The 20,540-nt window shown below is 37.8% G+C and overlaps 1 protein-coding gene across 3 annotated transcripts in view; it reads right to left on the bottom strand.

Annotated features, from left to right (window-relative positions):
• The window catches only part of BCO2 (beta-carotene oxygenase 2), a 51,501-nt gene that overhangs the window by 18,878 nt on the left and 12,083 nt on the right, over positions 1-20,540 (bottom strand). For 2 of the 3 annotated variants that reach the window (XM_067751022.1, XM_067751021.1), the window contains exons 3-5: positions 6,353-6,564; positions 6,049-6,164; positions 4,541-4,643 (exon numbers count right to left, since the gene is read on the bottom strand). In XM_067751022.1, coding sequence (XP_067607123.1) covers positions 4,541-4,643; positions 6,049-6,164; positions 6,353-6,564 — 431 coding nt within the window. Of the gene's footprint in view, positions 1-4,540; positions 4,644-6,048; positions 6,165-6,352; positions 6,565-20,195; positions 20,294-20,540 lie in introns of those variants that run through there. The other variant, XM_067751023.1, reaches the window with a different exon arrangement.

The raw sequence follows: 20,540 nt of genomic DNA, 5'->3' as shown, positions 1-20,540 counted from the left end.
ATGTCCACAAATGGTTCCCCTCTAGCTCTCTGAAGATGAACTCAATCCCATCTTCATAGGAAACGATAAGGTAGCAGCCAGGAATATCCTCAAATTCTATTTGTCCTTCTTCCCACTCCCCAGCTCCATAAACTACAATCTCCATTTATACCCATGTCCAACTCCTTCCTTTCAGTGTTCTAGATCCCTGGGGTCACTTTGGGTCCCATGTCATCCTGTCTCATCAACATTCATTCATGCAATCATTCATCTGACTATTACTACTTCCTCAAGTTACCCACTCCTCAAGTAGCCTTTCCTGACTCTTCCCCACCCAAAGGCATTTGGTGTCCCTCCTTTATGCTTTAATTATATCCTATACTATCATAGTACTTATCTCATTGTACTATAATTTTCTGCTTATTTATCTGTTTCCTAGTAGACTGAGCTCTTCTGGAGCAGGAATTGTGTCTGATACATCTTTGCATCTTCAGTACCAAACAATGACTTGGCATTTAGTAGGTACACTATAAATAACTACTGACAGATTAACTAACAATATATGTTTGTTAAATCACTCAATGAATGAACAAATATTGAGGTCACATTGAATTATCTTCCTAGTGTTAGAAGTGCCAATGTAGGTCCTGAAGAACTTAGGTAACTTATAGAACTTCGCAATCACTAAGCTTCCTTTGGAACAAGATAACCATACAGTTCCCTACTCATTATCAGCAACTACTTACTGAGTGTCAACTATGTTCTAGGCATTCTTGTAAGAGTCCTAAGTACCATATCCTAAACACTTGTATACACCAGTGTACAAAATAGACAAAAGGCTCTTCATTTATAAAGCTCAAATTCTAAAAAAAATCATACAATAAGTAAAAATATAATGTATCAGATGATGAGAAGAACTATATTGAGAAATAAACCAGGGAATGGGGATTAGAAGTGAGTGTATAAGGATGGGGGCTACTGTTTGCAATTTTAATTATGGTGGTCTGGGAAGGTTTCACTAAGAAGGTGACATTTGAGTAAAGACCTGAAAGAAGTGAGGAAGAGAGCCTTGAGGATATCTGGGAGAAACACATTTCAGGTGGAGAGAAGATCAGATGCAAAGATTCTCAGCCAAGAATAAGTTTGGAGTGTTCAAATAAGAGCAATGAGGCCAGCGTGGCCCTATCCATAGTAAGCAAAGAGAAAATTCTAGATGAGGTGGGGTGGGTTAAAAGGATAATTGGCTGATATGCTAAGAATAAACTGAAGTGGGGCAAGGGGAGAAGTAAGGAGACTAGTTAAGAAGCTACTACAATAATTCAAATGAGAAAGAATGGTGGCCTAAACCAGAGTGGTGGCAATGGAGGTGATACGAGGTAGTCGGATTTTTGATATATTTTGAAGGCATTATTGAAATTACTTTTTGACCCATTAGATGTGGATGTGAGAGAGGTATAAAAAATGATTCCAAAGTTATCATCTTAAGCAAGTGGAAGGACAGAGTTGCCATCAACTGACATAGGGAACATTTTAAGCAGAGAAAGTTTAGGGGGAAAGATCAAGAGTTTGGTTTTAAAAAAATTAATTTTGTAACATCTATCAGACATCTTAGTAAAAACACTGAGTAAGCAACTAACTGATGGGGAGGTCTAGGTTAGGACATTATATGTTTTGAGAACCAATTATAAATAAAACACCATGCTTTATACAGTGATGAGTTATAAAAGAAATGAAAGACAAACTCTAGAGTTCCAAGAGTACCATACTACTATCTAACTGTTTATGTATTTTAAATTAGTACTTAAAACTAGCTGGATTAATGTTTAGAGGATTTTTTTTTAATTTTATAAAGTCTTTTTAAAATACCTAGAAAGGTAGAAATTATTAGCAAGCACTTTATTTACAAAGAAAATCACTAAATTTCCCCCAAATGCATACTATCTAGTACAGCTCCCTGCAGCTACATGTACATTTGCGTTCCAGTTTAAAAATTCATCACTGAACCAAATAATCAAGTAAGAAAGAAGTAAATCCAGTTTTAGTTGAGATTAGCAGATCAAGAGAAAAAATTTCTGTCTCAGCAATTGGATTAAGTGACAATTACTCAATTCACTAAATTTGAACACTGCTAGTTAATGAACTGTCCTAACTTCAAGTCTTGAAGGCATGAGCAAAGCAGACAGTCACCCAGGAAACACCCAGCAGAGAACTGAATGCCTAGAGGAATGACCTGCCCAATACTGTGAGCCTAACTCTGGGAGATTCTTCAGGACTTTGTATAAACATCAAATTGAGGCAAAATAACAAGCACAGCCTCTGATGATTGGTGGCAAGGTTTCTCAAAGATTCATGGGCCACTTGCACCAAAATCACCTGGAGATCTTGTTAAAATGTACCAAGATAAGGAGTGAAAGTGTAGTTACAATGCAGATTCTTAACCCCTTTTCAGGTCTCGTGTACCAGAATCTCTGAAGATGAAGCCCAGTGATCTACATTGCTAGGAAGCATTCCAGATGGTTTTTAGGTGCTCTAAAGGCTGAGAATCACTGATCTAATGACTATTTATTTTAGAAAAATAATTAAGAATGGTTAAACAGTATTTCTCATATTATGAACTAGTTACAAAGTTATCTACTTGGGTATTAGAGTTAATTTATTAAGAAATAAATTTTTTATGATCAAAAAAGATGCATGGACAAAATACTGCTGAGTCAGTTTACCCATTTGCTGAAAGATTTTACCTAAAAAGATGTTTGCTGTCTCCTATAACAGCTTTGAAGAATACATCCCAACCCGAGGTCAAGTAACAAAGAAGAGAGAGGGCTGAGTGATGAAGTTTCCAGGGTACCCTATCTCTTCTTGAGCTGGTAAAAAGCAAACCTGCAGTATTCATTTTCATATACACTCATACATGTAAATATGGAGAGGTAGAGATGAACAACCCACAAAGTCAATTACTTACCAAAGGTATATATTAACCTATTCAAAAGTTAACCCATACAAAAGATTCGTAGTAGGGCTTCCCTAGTGGCGCAGTGGTTGAGAGTCCACCTGCCGATGCAAGGGATACGGGTTCGTGCCCCGGTCCAGGAAGATCCCACATGCCACGGAGCAGCTGGGCCCGTGAGCCATGGCCACTGAGCCTGTGCATCCCGAGCCTGTGCTCCGCAACGGGAGAGGCCACAACAGTGAGAAGCCCGCGTACCGCAAAAAAAAAAAAAAAAAAAAAAAAGATTCGTAGGTTATAGATGACAGAATGACAGCTAAGATAGTCAGAAACTTCTAATGCTTACACTTACACATTCCTTTTCAAACAGAGAGAGATGTGTACTTGGGTACAGGATAATGAATGTGCATGCCCTGAGAGAATCCTCTGTAGTCAGTGATGAATAATTAAGATGATCTAATGGAGTGACCAGTAGCAAGTTTTTGTGTGTTACTCAGACTAGACACCCGAAGCCTGCCTAAGCAAGCATCTTAAATCTTCTCAAGGTTCACTGCCCTTGTCTATAAAATGGGGGTAGTAACAGCCTTTCGTAATGCCATGGATAGACATACAGATTATCATACTAAGTGAAGTAAGACAGACAGAGAAAGACAAATATACAATATCATTTATATGTGGAATCTAAAACAAATGAACAAACTTATGGTTGCCAAAGGGGAAAGGGGTGGGGAATAAATTAGGAGTTTGGGATTAGCAGATACAAACTACTATATATAAAATATATGTAAAATAAACAACAAGGTTGTACTGTATAACACAGGGAACTATGTTCGATATCTTGTAATAAACCATAATGGAAAAGAATATATATATGCATATATATGTAACTGAATCACTTTGCTGTATACCAGAAACTAACGCAACATTGTAAATCAACTATACTTCAATTTTAAAAAAATAAAAATAATAGTACCTTTCTCAGAGACTTTCATAAAGATTAAATGAGAAAATATATGGAAAATACGGTTAACACCAGCACATACTAGGCACTCAATAAATGCTAGTTATCGTTATTAGCCATTAGAACCTTCTGGAACAGAATAATAGGCAGCATATGGATGACCAGGAAAGAGATGTGATGTAAGTGGTTGTGAATGCAACCAAACTTTAACCTTAACTTACTTTGTAGTGTTTTACTCCCATGGTAATAATAAATTCCTTCCTATGTAATATACAGTATACCTTCTCTATATCTCTTTGCTGTAGCATTCTAAATTTCTTATACTTACAATATGGTACTTCCCAATAATTCAAGTTTGAGAAATACATTACTCATCCCTACAATGCTTGTGAGCCAAAAAGCATAATGGAACATAAAAATGTGAGTCATGCTGAAAAGATCACATAGAAAATCAGCTTCCAAGCATATGTGCAAAAAGACAACAGAACTTAATTATAAATTATATATTTTAAGTTCAGTAATGCTACTTTGGAGATTTCTTTCTGAACCTTTCAAATGAAGTTTCATATATGTTAACATCTTGGCCATAATGGAACTGTGGGAAGATAGTTAACTCCCAATTATTTTTTAAAAGACCCCCATCCCAACTTTACCATGTTGCCCATAGGAGTTCCCCATGTTGTATGCTGTTCCATCTTTGTCATAATGAGGATGTGCAGTTGCTCCATTCACAGCAATAAATTTGCTCCAGTCTACCTGCAAATTTAAGACCATACAGAGACTTAAATGTTACATGGGAAGATCTCTATTTAGACACATAGACAGTAGGGATGTGTCAAATATTTTTAAAATAAGATATAAAAACTACAGTTTAAGCCCTAATGTCTCACCTCTGAGAAATCAAAATTATTTTTCCTACTAAAGAAAAAGAAACTAAGACCAAAGAACAACAAAACCAAACAAAAACTCTACCACCACCAACAACAAAAAATGGACAAAAATGATTATCCAGTACGAATTTTTTATTTTGCCCAAGATCACAAGATCACAGGAAAGATCAAAAGAATAAGAATTAAAATTAAAATTCTGGCCCAAAGTTTTATTTTATCTTTAATTAATGTGTAACGTGAAGGCAGTATGGGTCTAGATAATCTCCAGTCCAGTTCTACCTGTAGCTAGGCAGAAAATGAATTGGCAAAAATAAGTCTGGCTATTGTAAATAGTGCTGCAATAAACATTGTGGCACACAACTCTTTTTGAATTATGGTTTTCTCAGGGTATATGTCCAGTAGTGGGATTGCTGGGTCATATGATAGCAACCTAATGGATCAAGAGATGAATGGATAAAGAAGATGTGGCACATATATACAATGGAATATTACTCAGCCATAAAAAGAAACGAAACTGAGTTATTTCTGGTGAGGTAGATGGACATAGAGTCTGTCATACAGAGTGAAGTAAGTCAGAAAGAGAAAAACAAATACCGTATGCTAACACATATATAAGGAATCTAAAAAAAAAAAAGGTTCTGATGAACCTAGAGGCAGGACAGGAATAAAGACACAGATGTAGAGAATGGACTTGAGGACACGGGGAGGGGGAAGGATAAGCTGGGACGAAGTGAGAGAGTGGCATGGATATATATACACTACCAAATGTAAAATAGATAGCTAGTGGGAAGCAGCTGCATAGCACAGGGAGATCAGCTTGGTGCTTTGCAACCACCTAGAGGGGTGGGATAGGGAGGGTGGGAGGGAGATGCAAGAGGGAGGGGATATGGGGATATATATACGTATGCATATAGCTGATTCACTGTGTTATACAGCAGAAACTAAAACAACATTGTAAAAAAATTATACTCCAATAAATATGTTAAAAAAATATTTAAAAAAATAAGTCTGTACTACTCTATTTCTCCTTCGCCCTAGCCTTCAGACATTAGGACTAAGGAAGAAGAAGTCTAGAACTATCTTTAAGGAAAACCCCAACCCCACAGGCCCTTCTAACCAGGACAGGGGGTACACAATGATGTGAATCAGTGGGTAACTTTGGTTTTGTTTAAGGATCCAATTTTTTCTTCAGATATTAGCTACTCTACAAAGTATTTGGAATGGAGAAAAATTTTAGGGTTTATTATATTCGTTTTTAACCTATATTTTACCTTTTCTGTTTTTTCCAGGGTTTCAATGTCCACTTTGTTCATGAAGTTGGTTTCCGTACTAATGTAGTAATCACCCTTGTACTGCACATAGTTGACATTGGTGTTGTCAGTAATTGCTGAAATCAAACCCCAGAGTTATTTAAACACCACAGCTTTCTCAAGGGAGAAAGCAGTTTAAACATCCTCTCATATCAAAAAAATATATATTTCAATATTCATATTTATATAGCTTGACATATATCATAATAATTTAAAGAATCATCACTATCCCCTGCAAATTCTGAGCATATTAAAGGCTGCTTACCAGGCGGTTCAAATTTTGACAGGAAACGTTCAAAAACATTCCTGCATGGATCGGGGAGAGCCAATGTGCCAAATTCTGAGATCACAATTCGATCATGAACACTGTTGGCCTTATATGTTTCACTCTGTAGAAACTTGCTCCTGTATGTCACTGTGCCCTTCTCCACCTTGAACTGGTGAAGTAAAGCCATTCCATCAAACCAGTGATTGTACCTTTAAATAGGAGCAAAAATAGAAAAATAAATATTAGGAAGATAAACATGGGGTCAAAATGAGAGATTTCAAATACAGAAATAAGGAAATGGGATGGCTTCCCAGCAGAACCTGCTCAGTCAAAGAACTTGAAATTAAGCGTTGAGAGCTTTTGAGTATATCCTGGAGTACAACAATGAAAGAGCAACTTACATTCTCTTGACCCTTACCCCTTCTCAAAAAGCTCACACATCAGAGGGCTAAAGAAAAACCCTAAGCTGGTGATGCCTAAGATAATTCTGTCTTTAACCTATAGCCAAGATATCATCATATGGAATGCTTGACATTTCTCAAATTAAAATGGATTCCAAAACTTTTAGAGATAGTTATCTTCATATCTTATACATATTACATTTTCTATTTATTTAAAATTTTTTCAAATTTATCAGAACTATGCTAAAGTAAGCAAGTAAGATGACTACCCATGACTACCCTTACTGGATAATCATTTTCGTCCATATAATTACACTATAGAAATGATGTATCTAAATGATGGAACATCAAAACTGTAAGGAAAAGTTTGTGCTTTGCTTTTAAAAGGGTTTAATATTATTTAGTCTTTTCTCTCTTATGCTTGACAGATTGAATGCTTAATGTCTTCAGCATGAATAACAACTAAAAGGCTTGGTCTTCTCTTAAAGGCTTGTCTTAAAAGGCTACGGTCTTGAAAGCAGGGATTCAAAGAGCTATTTGTACACCCATCTTACAGCAGCATTATTTACAGTAACCAAAAGGTGGAAACAACCCAAGCGTCCATCAGCTGAAAAATGGGATAAACAAAATTTAACATACAACAGAATATTATACAGCCTTAAAAAGGAAAGAAATTCTGTCACATGCTATAACATGGATAAACCTTAAGGACACCATCTAAATGAAATAAGCCAGTCACAAAAGACAAATACTATATGATAGCACTTACATGAGATATCTAAAGTAGTCAAATTCACAGAAACAGAAAGTAGAATGGTGGTTACCAGGGGCTCAGGGGAGGGGGAAATGGAGAGCTATTGTTTAATGGGTATAGAGTTTCAGTTTATCAAGATGAAAAAGTTCTGAAGATCCGTTTCACAACACTAACCTGTACATTTAAATATGGTTGAGTTGTGTTTTTTACCACAATTTTTTTTTAACTGCAGGAAATAAAGGTGTTTTTTTTTTAAGGCCCTCTTTATGCAGTGATTTGAGATGACATCTTTATAATTTTATCATTTTTGATATGAGAGGATGTTTAATCTGCCTTCTCCCTCAATTTTATTGAGTTTATAAACTCAATTTCCGTAAGTTCTTGGGTCCATTTCTGGGCTTTTTATTCTGTATCACTTGTCTATTTGTCCATTCATGCATCAATATCACAATGTTTTAATTATAGAGTCTTTATAGTATATTTTAACATCTGACAGGGCTAGTCCCCACCCCTCGCTGAGAATTTTCTTTTTTAGTGTTTTCTTGACTATTCTTGCATATTTATTTTTCCACATGAACTTTAGTATTCATTTGTCTAACTTCCTTTAAAAACTGGAATTTTTATTAAGATTGTATTAAATTTAAAAATTAACTTAGGGAGAACTGACATGTTTGTGATGTTGAATCATCCAGCCTATTCAAGAACAGAGGATCTTTCTAGTTAATTGTGTCTTTTAGGAGTGTTTGAAAGTTTGCACATTTCTTGTTAAACTCATTTCTGAGCATTTACTCTTCTTTGTTGCTATTTTAAATGAGGTTTTTTCCTACCATTATGCCCCCTAACTGGTTATTATTTGTGTATATGAAAGCTAGTGATTTCAGTATGTTAATTTTACATCCTGTTACCTCACCTTTTATTTGTTTGTGTTATTCTGTCATTAATTCTCTGCGGCTTTCCAGGTTTACTTTATTAATCCGTGTGCCTCTAATTAATTTCTTTAGTCTAATTGTATTGGCTACATCTGGTTAAATAGAAGTGAAGATAGTAGCCATTCTTTCCTTGTTTCTGCTTTAGAAAAAAACTTGTAATGTTCCCCAATTAATATTACTGGTTTTAGGACTAAAATGAAAATATATTAATTTATACCTGTGTGTAGATATATATGTGTATATATATGTATACATGTATATATATACACACACATATACTCACATATATAAATATATGTATATATAAAATACATATATAAATAGGTATGTATGTGTATATATATATATATATATATGTACAAAATTGTGTTAAGAAAGTATCCCTCAAGTCCTACTATCTTGAGTATTTTTATGAGGAATGGATGTTGAATTTTGACAAACATTTTATTAGCATTTATGGAGAAGATTATGATTATGACTATGATTATGATTATTTTTCTTGAGATCTATTAATATGGTATATGACAGTAATGGATTTCCAAATAATGAACCTATCTTGCATTCTTGGAATTAATCCTACTGAATTACAGTGAATTATATGTTTAATGTAGTGTTGGATTCTGTTTGCTAAGAAAATATTTATTAGTATTATATTAGTAGTATATATTTTGTACTTTTTTATGGATATTCATAAATAATATGAATAATTGTCTTCTTTTTTGTAACAATTTTATCATGTATAGATATCAATATTATACTTGCTTCATAAAAAGAAGTGGGAAACTTCCCTTCATTTTCAATCCTTTAAAATAATATATAGAGCACTGAAACTATCTGATATTTGAAGGTTTGGTAGAATTTCCCTGTGAAATAATCTGGGCCTACTGCTTTTTTTAAGAAGCAGTTTCACAATAAGTTTCTTGTTTTCTTCAACAGAAATTGGTCTGTTTAAACTTTCTACCTCTATCAATTTTGGTAATCTGTATTTCCTCAGGGAATTATCCATTTCCTTGAGCTTTTCAAATGTATTTGCATAAAGGCCAACAAAATCTTCTATAATTTTTTATCTATTTCAATGGCTTCTTTTTCATTGTCATTTCTCTCTTTTCTTCTTTTCTTTTCTATTTTTCTTTTTTTTTTTTTTGGCCACACCATGCAGCTTGTGGGATCTTGGTTCCCTGACCAGGCATCGAACCCGTGTCCCCTGCAATGGAAGTGCAGAGTCCTAACCACTGGACCGCCAGGGAATTCCTTCATTGTCATTGTTTTCTCCCTTTTTCCTTGATAACGTTAGCTAGTGGTTTCTCACTCTATTTTGGTAATTTTTATCAAAAAACATTAAAAACAAAATAGTTTCAATAATTATTGTTATTCTGGTCTAAATCCCAATAAAATCATGATACGTAGAGCCAAACACAATACTCTGTGTATAAACTCAGACATTCAGATTCCTCATTTAAGATATTTCATATTCTTTTCTTTCTTTCTTGTTTTTATTTGTTACCACCTCAAATTGCTGACTTGCACTGAGCTGTCAAGCAAAATCCCTAATTTTTAACACATTCTGCTGTTAAACCAATCTCTTCCATCTTCATTCTTGTAATAACTGGTTTTCTTTTTTTTTTTTTTTTTTTTTTTTGCGGTACGCGGGCCTCTCACTGCTGTGGCCTCTCCCGTTGCAGAGCACAGGCTCCGGACGCGCAGGCTCAGCGGCCATGGCTCATGAGCCCAGCTGCTCCGCGGCATGTGGGATCTTCCCGGACCGGGGCACGAACCCGTGTCCCCTGCATCGGCAGGCGGACTCTCAACCACTGCGCCACCAGGGAAGCCCATAACTGGTTTTCTTGATTCATATTTACCTTTAATAAATTTTAACTTGTTAGATTCCACCTCACAAGATCCTTCTAGACTACCCTGTCATTCTATGCATTCATTTATTCAAATCAACCAACATTTTTTGAGTCCCTACTATCTGCCAGGCATTGTCCAAGCCCAGCAATTACAGGCATGTAAATAACTATAATACAAAATGATTACTGCAACAATGGAGAAGTGTTAAAAAACGTTATCTATGCACAGGAGCAACAGGATGGAAGGATGAGGTTATCAGGGAAAGATCAAGAGGAAAGAAGACATTTGGCTGGTCCTTTAAGGATGTTCGCCAACTGGAGAAGAGTAGAAGGGTATCCTAGTGAGAGGTAATAATAAAAAAAAAAAAAGGCAGAGCCTGAAGGCATATGGTATCTTGGAGGAATAGCTAGTAAACAAATTAGTGTGTAGACAAGAGCTGTCAGTGGCGGGCGACGATGATGGACAAACAGGTCAGCACAAGACCTACCAGCACTTAAATTTAAGGCTTAAACTTCAACAGGAAAGCATGAAGTTTTGGAACAGGAAAGTGAAACTGTGAGACTCGTATTTTAAGAAGGTCACTCTGGACACAGAGTAGAATATGGGACAGAAAGAGGAGCATTCAGGCAATAATACAAGTGAGAAAAGATAAGAGACTAAACTGAAGCAGTACAGTTAGAAAGGAACAAATAGCAGAAATAAGTCAGAGATGACTGACAGGAGGTAGGCAGTGACAAAAAGAGAGAGTCCAAAAAGTCACACCTGAATGGATGGTGATGCTTTAACCGAGACAGAGAATACATGAAGAGCAAGCATTGGGGAAAAGCAAACAGTTCAGTTTTGAACAAGATTCTGAGCCGTTTGCAAACTATCAGGGTAGAGATGTTCCACAGCCAGTTGGGAAAATACAGGTCTAGAGCACAAGAGATGGGTGTGGGGTGGGAGAGAGATATTTGAGAGTATCTCTGTGTGACAGACATAACCATAGGTGCAAACAGGATAATAACACCATCTACTGAACACTTACTACATGCCAGGTACTGTGCTAGGCACTTCACCACATCTTTTCATACATACATACATATATATATATAGTGTGTGTGTGTGTCTGTGTGTATATAGAGTTGACCCTTGAACAACATGACTTTGAACTGCGTGGGTCCACTTATACACAGATTTTTTCAGTAGTAAATACTGTGGTACTACATGATCTGCAGTTGGTTGATGCAGAACCACAGATGTGAAGCAACCATGGGTATAAAGGCCTGACTATAAGTTATACACAGTTTTCCCACTATGCAGCGGGCTGGCGCCCCTAACCCCCATGTTGTTCAAGGGTCAAATATATAAATATTTATCCCCCTCTTCACATTGATTAGAGATGTGGAACTACTATTACCATATTACAGATGTGGAAACCACAGTTCAGAGCAACAACAAGCCCAGGGTCACAGGACAGGTAAGTGGCAGAACAAGGATCTCAACCCAGGGCTGACTCCAAAACCTGGGATCTACAACACCCACAAAAGTAAGGTGAACCATAAGAAGTTATTTGGCAAGAAAGGGAGTGGAGAGAGAGGGCACTGAGGGAAAGAAGAGAATGAAAATGCACTGAGTGCCCATCCATGTCAGCCACTGAATGAAGCTCTTTGTATGCATTATCTCCTTTAATCATCATATCCAGTCATTAAAATCGATTTTATTAGCCCCATTTTTCATGTGGAAAACCTTGCTCAAGATCACAGTGCTGACAAGTGGTGAAAATGAAATCTGAACCCACCCCATCTTACTCTAAAGAATGTATTATCTCTACTATAGCAAAGAAAGCATACAATGAGAGAAAAGGAGGGAATGCTCAAGTCAGAGGCTGGGGTATATCAACATCAAAGGGGCAGTGAAGTGAGCAGCAAAAAAAATTATTTTAGAACATGCAATCAGAGAGACAGAAGAAGAATCAAGAGAAAGTGTTATGTGGGAATCCAGGACCAGAGAATGTTAGGACGGGTGGTCAAAAAGGTCAAATGCTATAGAAAAGTCAGGCTGAGGACTGGAAAACCCATTTCATTTACATTTAAGAGGCTTTGGTGACCTTTTTGAGAACTGATAGCATGCACGGTGGGGTGAAAAGTCAGATGGCAGTGAACTGAGAAGACCTCAGGAAGGAGGAAAACAGAAATGGTGAGAGGAGGAGAGAGGGTATTTGCTGGAGAGGAAGGTGGGAAGGAATGAGGGGTTTTTAGGATGAGAGGACATTTGCAGGCTGAGATGAGGGGTTAGTGAAGCAGAAACAGATACAAGGGGAGGAGCATGAATGAGGAGGGAAGAGGGCCACTTCCCCTGATGATGATGAGAGGCAGGAATAGGTACCTCTGTGGGGAGACGGGGAGGTGGGGAAGACGGCAGCTGAAGGAGCTCAAATCCAATTGCCCCTCTATCCATTACAAAGTAGGCAGGTCTATCTGTTGAGAGTGAAAGGGACAGGGAGAGTGACGCAGGCTTCAGGAAAGGGACGCTGTGGGAAGCTGGAAAGAGCTAAAGATTTCCTGGCAGCACCAAGGACTCAGCTGGGGCTGGAAATCGTAATTTTGTAATTGAATCAACCCGCAAGGTTCTGTGTTTCCTCTAGAAGTGCTCAGCAGGCCTGGGCCCTGAGTGGAGGAAACCAGAAATAAGCTAATGTAGGACCAGAACTGGTCAGAGGAGAGGCAGAGATCGCTAAGGCAAAGGAAGTGAGGATGGTGATGAGAGTGTATTTGAAGGGATTGATCGTGGAATCTGCACCTGGCAGAAGAAACTAAATGAAAGCTGATAAACTGAGAAGATGGAGAAGAGTAAGGAGAAGAGAACTTGATGCGATTGAAAATAAGTTTCATGGGAATGGAGGAGTGTGGAAATTGGGGCTTTGAGCACCGAGTGGAGTTTCAGAGTTCAGGATTTCAGGGGTAGGGCAATTCTGTGGAATAAGATGCAGGATGTGGCCTCAGTACGTGCCCTTAGTGAAGTGGCACAGAGGGGGAAAAATCATTGCAGTGGGGACGGTCAAGGAATTACAAGGCTGGAGTATCTTCATCATGGATCCTGAAGTCATTCCAGAAGAGTGGTAGATGGTTAAATCCTGAGGATATTTACTACTGTGCCCAGAGTCATGTGATTTTAAAAACTGATAAGCATGCCTTCAATGCAATCATTGATAAAAGTTTTTAATTAAAGAAAGGTCTTTGTCATGTCACTACTATGTCTGCATGTTGATCTTTTGAGTGGCATCTAACAAAGAGATCAGAGATTCACAACCATGTGGGGCTATTCTTGTCCACAGGTTAAGAGTCACATTGACTTCAGGTCTCTACCTCTCCCTTTAAATCTAATTTGGGATCTCAAAGATAGCAGAGTAAAGGGACATGCATTCACCCCTTCTTGCAAGAGCACTGGAATCACAACGGCTGAGCAACCATCGATGGAAAAACACTGGAACCTACAGAAAGGATACCCTACATCCAAAGACAAAGTAGAGGCCACAGTGAGATGGTAGGAGGGGTGCAATCGCAATAGAATCAAATCCCATACCCACTGGATGGGCAACCCACAGACTGAAAAGCAATTATACCACAGACGTTCTCCCACTGAGTGAAGGTTCTGAGCCCTGCGTTGGGCTTCCCAGCCTGGGGGTCCAGCAATAGGAGGAGGAGTCCACAGAAAGACCAGCTTTGAAGGCCAGCGGGATTTGATTGCAGGACTTCCACAGGAATGGGGGAAATAGAAACTCCACTCTTGGAGGGCACACACAAAGTCTTCTGCTCACCAGGACCCAGGGGAAAAAGCAGTGACCCCATAAGAGACTGGGCCAGACTACCTACTAGTATTGGAGGGTCTCTTGCAGAGGCAGGGGACAGCTGTGGCTCACTGTGGGGACAAAGACACTGGCAGCAGCAGTTCTGGGAAGTACTCATTGGTGTGAACCCTCCTGGAGGCCGCCATTAGCCAAGAGAATTCAGCACCACCAGACCAGCTTTGCAACAAATGCTAAAGGAACTCCTCTAGTCGGGGCAGAGACCAGAAACTTAAAATAACCTTGTACACATATAGACTGCTATATCAAAACCTCATGGGAACAGCAAGCCCAAAAACTACAATAGATAGACACACACAAAAGAAAAAGCAACCCAAACACAACACTAAAGATGGTCATCAAACCACAAAAGAAGAGAACAAAAGAGGAAGAGAAGAAAAAGACTTACAAAACAAACCTAAAACAATTAAGAAAATGGCAATAGGAACATACATATCAATAATTACCTTAAATGTAAATGAATTAAGGGGCTTCCCTGGTGGCACAGTGGTTAAGAATCCACCTGCCAATGAAGGGGATGTGGGTTCAAGCCCTGGTCTGGGAAGATCCCACATGCCGCAGAGCAACTAATCCCATGCACCACAACTACTGAGCCTGCGCTCTACAGCCCACGAGCCACAACTACTGAGTCTGTGCACCACAACTACTGAAGCCCGTTCGCTCTAGGGCCTGTGTGCCACAACTACTGAGCCCATGTGCTGCAACTACTGAAGCCCGCAAGGCCACAGCCCATGCTCCGCAACAAGAGAAGCCACTGCAAGGAGAAGCCCGCGCACCACAAAAAGAGTAGCCCCCACTCACCGCAAACAGAGAAAGCCCACACACAACAACGAAGACCCAACACAGCCAAAACTAAATAAAATTTTTTTTAAATGTAAATGAATTAAATGCTCCAACCAATCCTGCAGTACTAAGAGGGAAGTTTATAGCAATACAATCTTACCTCAAGAAACAAGAAAAATCCCAGATAAACAACCTAAACTTACATCTAAAGGAACTAGAGAAAGAAGAACAAACAAAACCTAAGTTCGTAGAAGGAAAGAAATCATAAAGATCAGAGCAGAAATAAATGAAATAAAAATGAAGAGAACAATAGCAAAGATCAATGAAATTAAAAGCTGGTACTTTGAAAAGATGAACAAAATTGATAAACCTTTAGCCAGACTCATCAAGAAAAAAGCGAGGGGACTCAAATCAATAAAATTAGAAATGGAAAAGGAAAAGTTAACAAGTGACACCACAGAAATACAAAGGATCATAAGAAACTACTACAAACAACTGTATACCAATAAATGGACAACCTGGAAGAAATTGACAAATTCTTAGAAAGGTACATTATCCCAAGACTGAACCAGGAAGAAACAGAAAATATGAACAGGCCAATTACAAGCACTGAAGTTGAAATTGTGATTTAAAAACTCCCAACAAACAAAAGTCGAGGCCTGATGGCTTCAGAAGTTCTACCAAACATTTAGAGAAGAGCTAACACCTATCTTTCTGAAACTCTTCCAAAAAATTTCAGAGGAAGGAGAGCTCCCAAACTCATTCTATGAGTCTACCATCACCCTGATACCAAAACCAGACAAAGATACCACAAAACAGACAAAGATATCACTGATGAACATAAGACGCAAAAATCCTCAACAAAATACTAGCAAACAGAATCCAACAACACATTAAAAGGATCATACACCATGATCAAGTGGGATTTATCCCAAGGATGCAAGGATTTTTCAGTATACACAAATCAGTCAATATGATACTCCACATCAACAAATTGAAGAATAAAAACCATATGATCATTTCAATAGATTCAGAAAAAGCTTTTGACAAAATTCAGCACCCATTTATGATAAAAACTCTTCACAAAGTGGGCATAGAGGGAACATATCTCAACATAATAATGGCCATATACGAAAAACCTACAGCTAACATCATACTCAATGGTGAAAAGCTGAAGGCATTTCCTCTAATATCAGGAACAAGACAACGATGTCCACTCTCGCCACTTTTATTCAACATAGTTTTGGAAGTGCTAGCCACGGCAATCAGAGAAGAAAAAGAAATAAAAGGAATCCAAATTGCAAAAGAAGAAGTTAAACTGTCACTGTTTGCAGATGACATGATACTATACATAGAAAATCCTAAAGATGTCACCAGAAAAATACTAGAGCTCATCAACGAATTTGGTAAAGTTGCAGATTATAAAATTAATACACAGAAATCTCTTGCATTTCTATACACTAACAACAAAAGACCAGAAAGAGAAATTAAGGAAACAATCCCATTTACCATTGCATCAAAAAGAATAAAATACCTAGATATAAGTCTACCTAAGGAGGCAAAAGACCTGTACTCTGAAAACTATAAGATGCTGATGAAAGAAATCAAAGATGACACAAACAGATGGAAAGATATACCATGTTCTTGGATTAGAAGAATCAATACTGTGAAAATGACTATACTACTCAAGGCAATCTACAGATTCAGTGCAATCCCTATCAAATTACCAATAGCATTTTTCACAGAACTAGAACAAAAAATCTTAAAATTTGTATGGAGACACAAAACACCCGGAATAGCCAAAGCAATCTTGAGAAAGAAAAATGGAGCTGGAGAAATCAGGCTTCCTGGCTTCAGACTATACTGCAAAGCTATAGTCATCAAAACAGTACAGTACTGGCACAAAAATAGAAATATAGATCAATGGAACAGGATAGAAAGCCCAGAAATAAATCCACTCACCTATGGTCAATTAATCTACAACAAAGGAGGCAAGACTATACAATGCTGGAAAGACAGTCTCTTCAACAAATGGCGCTGGGAAAACTGGACAGCTATATGTAAAAAAATGAAATTAGAACATTCTTTAACACCATACACAAAAATAAGCTCAAAATGGATTAAAGACCCAAATGCGAGACCGGACACTATAAAACTCTTAGAGGAAAACACAGGCAGAACACTCTCTGACATAAATCACAACAATATTTTTTTTCGATCCATCTCCCAGAGTAATAGAAATAAAAACAAAAATAAACAAATAGGACCTAATTAAACTCAAACGTTTTTGCACAGCAAAGGAAACCATAAACAAAACAAAAGGACAACCCACAGATTGGGAGAAAATATTTGCAAATGATGTGCTCAACAAGGGATTAGTCTCCAAAATTTACAAACAGCTCATGCAGCTTATATCATCAAAACAAATAACACAGTCAAAAAATGTGCAGAAGACCTAAATAGACTTTTCTCCAAAGAAGACATACAGATGGCCAAAAGGCACATGAAAAGATGTTCAACATCACTAATTATTAGAGAAATGCAAATAAAAACTACACTGAGATATCACCTCACACCAGTCAAAATGGCTATCATCAAAAAGACTACAAACAAGGCTTCCCTGGTGGCGCAGTGGTTGAGAGTCCGCCTGCCGATGCAGGGGACACGGGTTCGTGCCCTGGTCCGGGAAGATCCCACATGCCGCGGAGCGGCTGGGCCCGTGAGCCATGGCCGCTGAGCCTGCGCATCTGGAGCCTGTGCGTCTGGAGCCTGTGCTCCGCAGCGGGAGAGGCTGCAGCGGTGGGAGGCCCACATACCGCAAAAAAAAAAACAAAAAAAAAACGACTACAAACAATAAATGCTGGAGAGGATATAGAGAAAAGGGAAACCTCCTACACTGTTGGTGGGAATATAAATTGGTACAGCCACTATGGAAAACAGTATGGAGGCTCCTTAAAAAACTAAAAATAGAGCTACCATTTGATCTTGCAATACCACTCCTGGGCATATATCTGGAGAAAAACATGGTCCAAAAGGATACATGCACTCCAATGTTCATTGCAGCACTGTTTACAATAGCCAAGATATGGAGGCAACCTAAATGTCCATCGACAGAGGAATGGATAGAGAAGAGGTGGTACATACATACAATGGGATATTATTCATCCATTAAAAAGAATGAAATAATGCCATTTGCAGCAACGTGGACAGACCTAGAGATTGTCATACTGAGTGAAGTAAGTCAGACAGAGAAAGAGAAACATTGTATGATATCACTTATACGCGGAATCTAAAAACAAATGAACTTTTTGAGAAAACAGAAAGAGACTCACAGACTTAGAGAACGAACTTATAGTTACCAGGGGGGAAGGGTGGGCAAGAGGGGCAGTTAGGGAGTTTGGGATTGACACGTACACACTGCTATATTTAAAATGGATAACCAACAAGGACTTACTGTATAACACAGGGAACTATCCTCAATATCATGCAACAACCTAAATGGGAAAAGAATTTGAAAAAGAATAGATACATGTATACGTATAACTGAATCACTTTGCTGTACACCTGAAACTATCACTATCACAACGTTGTTAATCAACTACTTTCCAATATAAAATAAAAAGTTAAAGAAATGCCTCCCAAAATGTTTGCAAGTGAATTCTATTGAAAAGACATGAAAGATATGAATGAGACTTAGCGGTCCACAAAAGAGAAAGTTGTATATTATGATAACAAAAATAACTGATGATGCCTTTTAGAAATAAAAAAGAAAAGTCTCCCATGAAAATAAATAAGTAAATCTAAGTTGGGAGCCAAACCACTAAACTAAGCCTCAATTTGTTTTCTCTTCAACTTGAAGATACCTGTACTTCTCACAAGAGGCAGGCAAGACCTTGTTCTTGCTATAAATGCCTACTGCTGGCTCTGAAAAAAAATTGATTTGAAGGACAAAGTAGACACTTATGAGGACCAACCACACCACCCATTTTCCTTCCCCCACAAAGATCTTTATATTAAAAGAGGCCTGTGGTGCAATCCCAGGCCCTGAGTAGCTCTGCTACTTGGCTTTACAATTGACTAAAGCTGCTCCTGTAGCAGGTGAAATACCATGTGCTTTTTGTAAGAGGCTGTTACCCTCTGGGCAGTGGACTAGTAGTTTTATTTTTCTTTTCCTCCTCCTCTTCCTTTTTGCTTCATAATCTTTTCAAATTATAACTTTCATGAAATCCAGATAAAAATAGGGAAAAGTAGAGCTTCTCTGTTAGGGCTAAGGGTGGGTGTCCATAGGTCAGTTCAGTCATTTTCTTTTTTTCTACCTCCAAATCAGTCCCCTACCTTCCCAGCCCCCCAGCCATTACCCTAAGCATTTAAAGTAACTTCTTAAGGGCTTCTTGCAGCAGCTGGTCGGGGAGGGGTAGGGTGGTGGAAGAACACTGCATTTTGTTTCCTTCTAGCGGTGGCATTTTAAAAGTCTAATATTCAGTAAAGACAAGATGCAACAGGTTCAGCAAATTAAAATATCTGGGTTATTAAGAAATATATCTTAAACATGCCCCTAATTCTTGATATGTTTCTAACAACAGCTGGAGAAACACAATAGGACCGTAATCAGATTCCCACTAGGCCCACAGGAATGATATAACTAATAGAAGGTACAATTAAGTGGTTGCCAGGAGCTTGGGGAAGGGGAGCATGGGAGTTACAGTTTAATGGGTACAGAGTTTCAGTTTTGCAAGATGAAAAGTAGATGGACGGTGGTGATGATAGCACAGCAGTGTGAATGTACTTAATGCTAATGAATGTACGCTCAAAAATAGTTGGCAAATTTTAGATGGAAAATTTTATGTAATGTGTATTTTATCATATTTTTTTAAAGGGCAGTGATTTCTGGAATATCATCCAGCCATTAAAAGTAATAGTCATTCAGATTTTGTAGCAACACAGATAAAAAGGCTTATGACAGTATGAAATTTTTTTAAATGAGGGCAAACAAATTCAGTTAATATCTAAAATATATAAAGGACTCATACACTCAATAGCAAAAAAACATAAACCTGGTTTTAAAATGGGCTGAAGATCTGTATAGACATTTTCCAAAAAAAGACATACAGATGGTCAACAGGTACATGAACAAATGCTCAACATCACTAGTCATCAGGCATGTGCAAATCAAAACCACAATGACATACCACCCTACACCTGTTAGAATGGCTATTATTGAAAAGACAAGAAATAACAAGTGTTGGGGAGGATGTGCAGAAAAGAGAACACTCACGCACTGTTGGTGAAAAAGTAAATTAGTACAGCCAGTAGATTAGTAGATTAGTAGGTTTTTTCCTGACCATAGTGGTTTCTTCACATCACTTCATGTCCCTGTAGACACACAGAGAAATAATTCACTAAAGAGTTATTGGATTTTTTCAATTATTTACATATATTTATTGAGTGCTATTTAAGTACAGGGCACTATCCTAGATATTGGGGATATGGGTTTAACAAGAAAACATCCCCACTGTCATGGGACTGCCATCTAGTGAGGAAACACAGCTAATAAATAAATAAACAAACAAAAATATGCTGGATATTGATAATGCAGAGAATTAAAATAGGTAATATAAAA

This window comes from Pseudorca crassidens, chromosome 9, assembly GCF_039906515.1.
Source record: "Pseudorca crassidens isolate mPseCra1 chromosome 9, mPseCra1.hap1, whole genome shotgun sequence".
Lineage (NCBI taxonomy): Eukaryota > Metazoa > Chordata > Mammalia > Artiodactyla > Delphinidae > Pseudorca > Pseudorca crassidens.
This window is presented reverse-complemented; position numbering and strand designations above follow the sequence as displayed.